We start from the raw sequence: 11,796 nt of genomic DNA on the forward strand, positions 1-11,796 counted from the left end.
CATGGGGGTATTTAAATTTTAATCACATTTTTCAATAAAAGTTGTGGACATGTCCCAACTCATGTGACAGTGTCACATGAGGGGACATAGCAGGGAAATTTTTTAAACCTCTTTATTTAAAGTTTTAAATCGGAGACGATCTCCCTGAGGCAGCGCTTAACCTCAGGGAGAGCCGTGCACTCTTTCGCGCGCATGCTTGAAAGAGCACACTCCCGGCTGAGGGAATCCCCCCCCCCCAATCCGCACAGGGAGCGCACAGCACTTCCTTGTGGATGTCACGCTGGGCGGGCCTTAATTGGCCTGCCCACGCAAAATGGCGACGCGCCTCCGATCGGGGGCGCTGATCGAAGGGGCACCTGCACGCTCCCGCACTTCCCCCCCACAATGGGGGAAAAAATTTTCGCGTGGTTTTTATTGGTGAGACTGCATCTGAAATATTGTGTACAGTTTTGGTCGTCTTATCTAAGGAAGGATACACTTGCCATAGAGGGAGTCCAACGGGGGTTCACCAGACCGATCCCTGGGATGGCGGGATTGTCCGATGAGGAGAGATTGAGGAAACTGGGCCTGTATTCTCTAGAATTTCGAAGAATGAGGGGTGATCTCATTGAAACTTAATAAAATTCTTACAGGGCTTGACAAGTTAGAAGTAGATAGGATGTTTCTCCTGGGTGGTGGGTCTAGAACCAGGGGATACAGTCTCAGAATAAGGGTCTGGCCATTTAAGACTGAGATGAGGAGGAATTTCTTCACTCAGAGGGTGGTGAATCTTTGGAATTCCCTACCTCAGAGGGCCATGGAAGCTCAGTCATTGAGTATGTTCAAGGTAGCAATCGATAGTTTTTGGGAGACTAACGACATCAAGGAATATGGAGATAACGCGGGAAACTGGCGCCGAGGTAGTTGAATAGCCATGATCCAATTGAAAGACAGAGTAGATTCGACAGGCTGAATGGCCTACTCCTGTTCCAATGTTCCTTTGTTCCTAATCTCCATGTTGGTTTAAGGGCATCATTAGTCGTTCTGAGACTAAACGGGACATAGGAGCCAGAGTAGGCCATTCAGCCCTTTGAGCCAGTAATTATTATTTTATTAATAATATTATTATATTATTTTGGGGGAATGGGTTTGGAAAGTCTACTTAGTTTGATGGCTCAAGGTAACTGAATTAATGCTATAAACAGCAATATTAATCTTGAATATTAACCTGCCTGGATGAGTGCAGCTCCAACACTCAAGAAGCTTGACACCATCCAGGACAAAGCAGCTCACTTAATTGGAAGCCCACCCAGAAACATTCACTCCCTCCACCACCGACACACATTGGCAGCAGTGTATACAAATACAAGATGCACTGCAGGAATTCACCAAACCTCCTTAGACAGCACCTTCCAAACCCACGACCACTAGAAGGACAAGGGCAGCAGCTTCGTGGGAACACCACCACCTGGACATTCCCTTCCAAGCCACCCACCATCCTGACTTGGAAATATATCGCTGTTCCTTCACTGTCGCTGGGTCAGAATCCTGGAACCCCCTCACTAACAGCACTGTGGATGTACCTACACCGCATGGATTGCAGCGGTTCAAGAAGGCAGCTCACCATCACCTTCTCAAGGGCAACTAGGGATGGGCAATAAATGCTGGCCCAGCCAGTAGCTCCCATGTCCCATTACTAAATTTAAAAAAAAGGATGATTTGGTGATCTTATAATTTCATTTATATTAGCTCAGATTTCTAATTCTAAATGACATTAGGTTTTGAGCTAAATTTCAGCTAAGCCCCCATTAAATCATCAGATTAATTAAGTTCCCTCCAAACTATGTACTTAATTACTTAAAAGAAGAAAAAAGCAACAGAAACAATTACAACTAAAAGAAGTTTAAACATAATTAATTTTAGCCAGTTATATTTTTAAACAGATTTCATTTCAAAGGCTAATATTTCTGAAAGATGGGAGAAAGCACCTTTATCAGTTCATGGTAACACGGATCATTCAGCATTACACAGAAAAGCTTTCGATCAAAGATATGGCAAACACTCACTTGTTGCAATATTTGCAGCCAGTCTTTTCGTACTTGGGTGTTCACTTTCTCCCATTGGAAGGTATTTTAATTGCAATCGTGGAACTGGGTTAAAAGCTTTTTGCTCATCCCTTTTATATGTAAACTGAACAGTGCGATTGTATCCTCTCAGCCAATCCAAAGCCCCTCTTTTATGAGGTAGCTACTCTCTGGGTGGAGACTCGCACAGGTTAATTTCTATGATAAGGTTCTCACTCTGTTACCTCTATCCTGTTTTACAATGATTGAGAGTGTGGACAAATGGTGAATGTATGTTTCTCGACAATGGAAGAGTGGGCTAAGGTGCCACCAATAGCACTGAGTCATATGGACTGGATGGTTCTGCATTCAGCTTCTGATAGCCCCAATAGAACTCAGGGAAGGGAAGTGGGAGGAGTAACATCTTGGGTTCCTGTTCCTGATTTCAAGCCAATAACCTCTGGGGAAATGTGTTTGTGAATGGGTACGTGTGCATGTGTGTGTGTCCGTGTGTCCATGTGTATATGTATCCGTGTGTGTGTGTGTGCGTGTTCTTGGGAAAAATTTCCCCCCCATTGGGGAGAAGGGGGTGGTGTTGGGGAGGCGGGGGTTGTGCAGGAGTAGGCGGTGGCAGGTGTGAACCCAATTGGTGCCCCCGATCGGGGCCGCGCCGCCATTTTACGTGGGTGGGCCAATTAAGGCCCGCCCAGCACTCCGCACACCCGGAAGCGCTGTGCGCTCCCTGTGCGGGGCGGGCAGGGGATTCTCCGAGTCAGGGCCTGCGCTCGTTCACGCGTGTGCGCCAAAGAGTGCAGAGATCTCCCTGAGGCACCTCAGTTTAAGTTGTGTAATATTTAATGAAGGTGAAAACAATTTTTAAGGGCATGTACCCTCATGTGAAACTGACACATGAGCTGGGACATGCCCATTAACTTTTTCAAAATTTTAAATTTAAATAAACCCTTCATGAAACCTCATCCCGCCCGTGGATGAGGTCTCATGAAAAATGTGAAGGCCGCCTGGGCTCTTCGCCTGCCCCCTGCCAACCTTAAGGGTGGACGGGCAACTTTCTTAACAACTTTAATTACTTTCTTAATGGCTTTAATAGGCCTCTGACAGTTCTGCAGCCGACGCCCGCCCGCCAAGCTGACAAACTAAATGACGCGCGGTGACATCGGGATACCCGCCCAACGCCACCACGCATCGGTGAGCAGGTCCTGACCCCGCTCGCTGATGGGAAAATTCTTTCCCATGTGTCTGTGTGTGTGTGTGCATGTGTTTGTATGAGTCCGAGCATGTGTGTGTGCGTCCATATGTGTATGTGTGTGTGTGTGGGTGTGGTTGTGTGGCCATATGTATGTGTCCGTCTGTGTATGTGCACAGTGTGTGCATGTGTTTGTGTGTGTGGCCACACATGTGTATGTATGTTTGTGTGTGAGTATCTGTGTGTGCTTATTTGTCCATGTGTCCATATGTGTGCATCTATGCATATGTGTGTGTGATCTGTGGGTTTGTGTGTGTGTGTGTGCGCATGTCTGTGTGTGTATGTGTGTAGGTATGTGTGTGTGTGTAGGTGTGTGTGTGTAGGTGTGTGTGTGTAGGTGTGTCTGGGTGTGTGTTTCTGTTCCTGGTTCCAGTTCTGATGAAAGTTCATTGACCTGAAACGTTAACTCTGTTTCTCTCTCTGCAGATGTTGCCTGACTTGCTGAGTATTTCCATAATTTTCTGTTTTTTATTTCACCATCTATGTCTAAGGTGGTGCTAAATTATTAAATTTGGTTCACTTGACCCATCTACCATCAACTGTCCAAGAAACATTACACAACCAATCACCGGTCAGCAGACCTGTCCATTATTGAGTGAATGAATTAATCAAGAGGAAGTCAGTCAATGAAGCTGTAAATTAATTTTCTTTATTAACACACTGATGATGCCTTTAGCAGGATATTAACACTAACTGATGAGTATCTAATGCACATAGGTTGATATGGTTCAGACCTTCCGGTAAGCGCGATGCTGTGTGCATTGCTGCTGCCCTTGAAGATTACTGTGACACCACCTTATTGTGAGTTATCAGCTGAGACCTCCGGTCCTGGCTGAAGCATCGAGGGATCTGTGTAGACATCCATGGGGAGACTGCCAAGTGAAAAGAAAATGGGCGTATAGAGGACACGCCCTCTTTTTATGACAGTAGCTGCAGTGTTCAGGTAAGGTTTTAAAGCACTCAATTTTTTCAATGGGTTATTGAATGGATGAGGAAATGGGTGAGTGGGTGGTTGAGTGGGTGAGCGGGTGGGTGAGTGGGTGAGTGGGTGGGTGAGCGGGTGAGCGGGTGGGTGAGTGGTTGAGTGGGTGGGTGAGTGGGTGAGTGGGTGGGTGAGCGGGTGGGTGAGTGGGTGAGTGGGTGGGTGAGTGGTTGAGTGGGTGGGTGAGTGGGTGAGTGGGTGGGTGAGTGGGTGAGCGGGTGGGTGAGTGGTTGAGTGGGTGGGTGAGTGGGTGAGTGGGTGGGTGAGCGGGTGGGTGAGTGGGTGAGCGGGTGGGTGAGTGGTTGAGTGGGTGGGTGAGTGGGTGAGCGGGTGGGTGAGTGGGTGGTTGAATGTGTGGATGAGTGAATGGGTGGGTGAGCGGGTGGGTGAGCGGGTGGGTGAGTGGGTGAGCGGGTGAGCGCGTGGGTGAGTGGTTGAGTGGGTGGGTGAGTGGGTGGTTGAGTGGGTGGGTGAGTGGGCGGGTGATTGGCGGGTGAGTGGTTGAGTAGGTGGGCGGATGGGGAGGTGAGTGGGTGGATGGGTGATTGTGTGAGTGGGTGGATGGGTGAGTGAGTGGGTGGGTGAGTGAGTGGGTGGTTGAGTGGGTGGGTGAGTGGGTGAGTGGGTGGGTGAGTGGGTGAGTGGGTGGGTGAGTGGGTAGGTGAGTGGCTGAGTGGGTGGGTGAGTGGGTGGGTGAGTGGGTGGGTGAGTGGGTGGGTGAGTGGGTGGGTGAGTGGTTGAGTGGGTGAGTGGGTGGGTGAGTGGGTGGGTGAGTGGGTGGTTGAGTGGGTGGGTGAGTGGTTGAGTGGGTGGGTGAGTGGGTGGGTGAGCGGGTGAGTGGGTGGATGGGTGAGGAGGTGAGTGGGTGGATGGGTGATTGTGTGAGTGGGTGGATGGGTGAGTGTATGGGTGGGTGAGTGGTTGAGTGGGTGGGTGAGTGGGTGAGTGGGTGGATGGGTGATTGTGTGAGTGGGTGGATGGGTGAGTGAGTGGGTGGGTGAGTGGTTGAATGGGTGGGTGAGTGGGTGAGTGGGTGGGTGAGTGGGTGGGTGGGTGAAGAGGTGAGTGGGTGGATGGGTGATTGTATGAGTGGGTGGATGGGTGAGTGAGTGGGTGGGTGAATGGTTGAGTGGGTGGGTGAGTGAGTGGGTGAGCAGGTGGGTGAGTGGTTGAGTGGGTGGGTGAGTGGGTGAGTGGGTGGGTGAGTGGGTGGGTGGGTGAGGAGGTGAGTGGGTGATTGTGTGAGTGGGTGGATGGGTGAGTGAGTGGGTGAGTGGGTGGGTGGGGAGTAGTCAGGGAGTAGTCAGTGAGTGGGGGAGGGGTGCTAAGTGGGGCCTGGTCTGAGATGTAAGGTTACTACCAGAATACTAATTGTTGAAATTTATCTTATTATAAGAAACTAACATCTAACCTTGTAGTTTACTAACACTTGACTTTCTTAGGTACTCTTCTTTGTGGGATAGTAAAATGAGAAAACTTAGAAATAGGACACAGTACAGAAAGATTCCAAGGTAGAGAGATTCTGAGAGTTTCTGCCAAGTTTTAAAAGAACTAACTTGTAGCAAAAAGTGGAGTCTGTCTGTGAAAAATCTGCTTGTGTGAGAATGTAGATGTCTTTCTCTGCCAGAGAAGGAATCCTCAGCATGTGAAAGCACTGAGATACTATAGTACACACATACTTACAGAAATATGGAAGGTTAGCAACAGCCACATAACCTGCTCCTGATTGTTCAAAGGAAGCATGCCCATGCACAGGGCTAAGGGTGATTGGGGAAAGGGAGGAGTTAATTGGATAAAAGCCACAGTGGAGAAAGACTTTTGTTCCATAAGACCATTTTTGCCCTGAAGTATCTTTGACATTCTTTTATTTAATAAGCTGTATCGTTATTAGGGTTTTTTTGAACCATGGTTTGTCTTCTCCTCTTAGTATGGCTCTATTTTTTGCTGACGGACCTCTGGTTGTCTAACTGTACCATCTTCTCCAAAATTAAGTCCTCTTTGGATTGCACTAGGCCAGAAAGGGCGTCATCGGCTACCCCGACTATGATGCGGTCTCATATCAGCTCAGATTTAAGATCACCACATTCACAACCTTCAACCAGTCAATACAGGCCATTGATAAAGGTATCAATGGGTTCTCCAGGTTTTTGGACTCTTGTGTTAAACTCGATTCATTCGAAGACCTTGTTACTCCGTAAATTAAAATAATGATTAAAAGTTTTTGAGAACTTATCGAATTTGTATGAAGTTTCATCACTGCCTTGTCCTGCCATCACATCATCAGCAATTGCACCAACAGAGTACAATAAGATAGTGACCTGTTCAGTCTCGGCCGGGATTTTTCTGGCCCCGATGGCTCCCATCATGGCGGACGCGGCAAGCCGTTCAAATGTCCATTCACTTCGGTGAGGCTGGGAGATCCCACTGGGGGGAGGGGTCAGGAAATTCTGGCCATAGTTTAACCTGGATGCAATTTTGAATCTTAAAAATCTCTTCACCCACAATATCCAACTCTATGCCTGATCATGGCTTTTCCCATGTGCCCAAATTGGTCCGGCAAGGTGAATTTGGGATCCATAGCTGTTTTAAGCTCTTAGGAAGTTTGCCTGGAGTTTTGAAAGCTTCTATTGCGGTAATGGAGTTTTCCCCCACATTGATCAGGCTTTCTCCGATATGTACCGCAGTCACTGACGCTCTTTGGGAGCTGCTCCTAAACTTTGCAGAACTTTGAATTGAATTGCTGGAAGTGATTATTGAGGTCAGTTCATTGCTTTCCTCCCATCGGGGCATTGTTTTGAGCGTTTCTTTTGAACGCTGCCGTGGGGTCACCACGTGTAATGGTACCGATCTGGGACCTGGACTGCAGGGTGTATCGAAACCCACATTCCCTAAAAATGGAAGTTGCCAGCGCTGCCTGCTCACTGCGCTGTTAATTTGAAGACTTTGAGCCCTTTCCCAGGTTTGCTCATCCTTCCTCGATCGTCATTAGACCTGTTGACTCTGCTGCCGGACTGGGACATTTCACGGACCACCACGTTCAATGGTGTAGCCCCTTACTAAGCTGAGCAGCTGATCCTCTTCTCTGCTTCTCAGCCTCCCAGTCTTGTATGGAGCTCTTCAGGTGATTTGCAACTGATTCACTGAAGTCTTCAGTTTTGGCAACTTTATTCAGGTCAGAATTGCAAAGCCTTTTTAAAGTTGATTTTTGGGGATTTCAGGGTCCCTTCACTGCTGCCACAATGTGGTATGTTAGTCTTGCCCGGCTAAGTAAGGTTGCGGAGACATAGAGATGTTGAACAATCATTGACTTATTGTATGATCATAATCATTTACAGATTATAGAAGACCAAAGGATTACTCAGTCTAAGCCATTGGCTTTCTCCTTCTAGACTCTTAGTCCTGTGAGTGTCTCTTACATCACCATGTGGGCGGTGCTGTTCCTCCAGTCCCACACATTAACTCGGGCACAAAATTGCGCGAGATGACGTCGGGTGAGCGTCGCGATATTTCGCTTCCAACTTTTGCGCGCACCCGCCAACAATTAAGCCCATTTTAACGGCGCAATTGTCTGGGATTTTTCACGGCCGGTCCGACCTTACGGTTGGCGGACGGGGCAATCGGCCGGGCGGCCTTTACATTTTTCATCAAACCTCATCCAAGGGCGGGAAGAAACCTCTGTTAGGAAATAAAATAAAAGTAAATATCTGTGGACTGCATTTTTATGAGGTGTGCATTCAGGTGCTGGATTGTGATGCACGGGCATTTTTTTGAAGCATTTTACGCTTTCATTTCGTCATTTGCAGGTCTGCAGCTTCCTGAGGAAGCTGCCTATCTTCAGGGAGATCTCTCGCCGTGCTCACCCACGCCAGCGGTGACATCATTGCCTGCCCTCTTCCTGCCCCCCATACCCTGGCAGCGCTGAGCTTATCAGTGCGCGTTTCACACTGGTTGGCCGTTAATTGGTCAGCACGCGTGAAACCGCGGCCAGGGGCCAATCGCAGTCGGGTGTCCGTTTCTCGGCCGTTCCCAGGCCCGCCAATCTCGCATGCCTGACCACCTAAAAATTCAGGCCATGGTCTTGCTAACCTGTGGGCCAACTTTTAGTGATTGATGCATTTGTACTGCAAGATCCCTTTGTTCCGCTACCTCACCTAGACTTGTACCTTCCAAGGGATAAGTGACCTCCCTATTCTTCCTACCAAATTATTCTACCTCACGTCTATTTGTGTTAAACTTCATTTGTCATTCATTTGCACATTCTGCAAGTTTATTAATTTCCTCCTGTAATTTGTTGCAGTCCTCCTCAGTACTTACCTTCCCCATCAGTTTGGTACCATCCAGCATCTTTCGCAACCTCAGGCTGTTTCAAAGAGATTTGCAGCCAATGAAGCACTTTGGAAGTGTTGTCACTGTTCTAGTGTAGGAAACACAGCAGCCTATCTGAGCACAGCAAACTCCCACAAACAATGGGTGAATGACTAGATCATCTGCTTTTTCACGTTGATTGAGGAATAAATATTGGCCAGAGCACCAATGAGAGCTCTCATTTCCTTTTTTTAATATTGCCATGGAGCCTTATACACCCACACGAGAGAGCAGAGGGGACATGGTTTACATCCAAATCGAAAACAACACCTCCAGCAGTGCAGCACACTGAGTGTCGGCTTACATTTCAGTGCTCAAGTCTCTCGGATGTTTTCTTTTTGGGTTTTCTTCTGGTGGGCAGATCAGGATGACAGGAAGGGAATGGTGATAGTCACATTTGTGAGGTAGTTTTGATTGAATGGATCCCTGCCTCTTTTTACTTGCCACTACATTGCCCCAAGAATGGGAATTTTATTAAAGGAAAATCCTGGCTAAAAGATTAACATTTGGAAATAAGATTAATTGTCAATCCGCAAAGCATTTAAAAATAAAACGAGAGAGTGAGTAGCATGAATAATTATGGAGAGATATGATTTAGTGGAAGGAAAATTCAATTTAGAAGAAGCATTAGAAACAGATTTGCATTTATATTGTTAGGAATCTATATCTCCAAGAATTATATGCCTTTTAAAAAATTGGAAGGACTTTGTATTATGTAGGCACCCTACAGAGTATTTTTCCTAAAAGACTACAAGTTCACTTTGGCTTGACAGCAAGTTGCTTTTTTCAGGAAATTGCATGCCTTCAGCTTAGTGATGCCAAAACACCTGAGGAGATAAGAGTTATTTTATTTACTTACGCTAAAATTAAAAAAAAACTGCTGTTGCCAGGCTGTGGGGTCCTGCTGACTGGCTGAAAAATACCTGGCCTGGGAGAAGTTCTGTCTGAAAGTGCTTTTTGAACTTATTGTGTGTCTCTCTCTCTCTCTCTCCTTTTCTCTCTCTCCCTGTATTGCCTACAGTACAGAGTGGGTGTTCCCCTTCAGCCAGAAAATTCTTATCTCAGTATAACTCGTCTGTATTTGAAAGCCTGTGAGGCTACGACAAGTGAGAGTTTCCAAAGACAGTGTTTCACCGAAGATCCTTTGGTAAAGGCTTCCAGGCAACTACTGTGACCAGCGCTCTGTCTTCGCATGCAGGAACACCAAATTGACAGCATCAAGACCTTTTCGAACTTTCCCTTTCTCATTAAGTGTCCCCCTATACCAACCTCTGCAGAGATCTTATTTGTTTTGCCCTTTGTTTTTTGTTTGTGTGTGTGTGCGTGCGTGTGTGCGTGTATGCGCATGTGTGTGTGTGCGTGTGTGTGTGCATGTATGCGTGTGTGTGCGTGCGTGTATGCGCGTGTGTGTGTGTGCATGTGTGTGTGTGCATGTATGCACATGTGTGCGTGTATGCACATGTGTGTATGTGTGTATGCGTGTGTGTGTGCATGTGTGCGTGTATGCGCGTGTGTGTGTGCATGTGTATGTGTGTGTGTGTATGCGCATGTGTGTGCGTGTATGCGCATGTGCGTGTGTGTGCATGTGTATGTGTGTGTGTGTATGCGCATGTGTGTGCATGTATGCGCATGTGTGTGCGCGTGTGTCGTGGAAAACGGAGTGAACACTCAGACCCAGGAGGTTTGTCTCGGAAGTCTTTATTGAATCATGATATCATGGAGAGCCCAGCAGCATACAATGGAGCTAGCTGACACTCTGAGGAAGCATCAGAGTACACACATAGTTATAGCAAAAAAGTACATATCTTTTGGCATGCACACAATAGTTCTTTTAGTTTACAACCACATCTGACGCTTGCACAACCCATCTGGCACCCATGAGTCTGGGAAGGTAGCTGATAGCGCGACTAGTCTATTATTTTACGTGCTAGTGAGAAAACGGATGGGCCTAGTTTCAAGGACACTTCGTTGTAATATTCCATTATATAGTTTAACCACTTAACCCTTTGTTATCCTGTATATGTATTTTATTCTCCCACAGCGTGTGTGCATGTATGTGCGTGCGTGTGTGCGTGTGTGCGTGTATGCGCGTGTGTGTGCATGTGTGTGTGTGTATGCGTGTGTGTGCGTGTATGCGCATGTGTGTGTGCGCGTGTGTGTGTGCATGTATGCGCGTGTGTGTGCGTGTATGCGTGCGTGTGTGTGTGTGCATGTGTGTGTGTGTGTATGCGCGTGTGTGTGCGTGTTTGTGTGTGTGTGTGCGTGTATGCGTGTGTGTGCGTGTGTGTGTGTTTGTGTTGGGATTTTAAGAGGTAAATTGTTACACTTCTGCATTGCAAATTGTGTGTTAACCAGTTTTGCAACTTGTTATAAAAAGAAGTTTTGTTTCATAATAAATCAATTATTCTGAGTTTATTGAAAGAAACCTGGTGAAAGACTTTCTTATTCTGAGTCTAATACTAGCAAAGGCAAACAATTGGCCATTTATGCTAAGCAAACTAAACATTTAGACTGATGGTGTGACCTGTGGAATAGTGGGCTAGAGAAACCGCACACTCCCCCTAACCCAGTCGTAACAATAAAGCACGTTTTATGACCTCAGGACATCCCAAAGTGCTTCACAGCCAATTAAGTACACTTTTTGAAGTGTAGTCACTGTTGCAATGTAGGAAACGTGGCAGTCAATTCAGGCACAGCAAGCTCCCACAAACAGCAATGTGATAATGACCGGATGATCTGTGTTTCGATGTTGATTGAGGTATAATATTGGCCAGAATACTGGGTAGGATCCCCTTGCACCCCTTTGAATGCCACTGCCATTGGATATTTTATGTCTACTTGAATAGAACAGACTCTAGGAGAAAGAGATCTATTTCTGCAGCTTTGTATTGGGAAAAGGTTTTTAAAAAAAAATATCGAGATAGTGGCATGAGAGGTGAAGCCATCCTCCATGAATGGGTGGCCAAATTTCGACTGGCATGGGGGAGACTGGCGCCAAAAGAAGCAACATAACTGGTACTTTCTCTCACTGGGTCCAATGCCATGGAGGCGCCCTCTTAATGGCCTCACTAGCTCCAGAAGAGGACAAGTGCTGGAATTTCAGAAAGACTTTGCATGTACAACGCAATTGTTTCCAAGCACTT

The 11,796-nt window shown here is 46.9% G+C and overlaps 1 protein-coding gene across 1 annotated transcript in view; it reads right to left on the reverse strand.

Moving 5' to 3' along the window:
• The window catches only part of LOC144679211 (glutamate decarboxylase 1-like), a 49,242-nt gene extending 47,142 nt beyond the window's left edge, over nt 1-2,100 (reverse strand). Inside the window, exon 1 of the mRNA XM_078539645.1 lies at nt 2,046-2,100. Coding sequence (XP_078395771.1) covers nt 2,046-2,100 — 55 coding nt within the window. The remainder of the gene's footprint in view (nt 1-2,045) is intronic.
• Between the last annotated feature and the right edge of the window lie 9,696 nt (nt 2,101-11,796).

The sequence above is a fragment of the Cetorhinus maximus genome, chromosome 3, assembly GCF_964194155.1.
Source record: "Cetorhinus maximus chromosome 3, sCetMax3.hap1.1, whole genome shotgun sequence".
Classification (NCBI taxonomy): domain Eukaryota; kingdom Metazoa; phylum Chordata; class Chondrichthyes; order Lamniformes; family Cetorhinidae; genus Cetorhinus; species Cetorhinus maximus.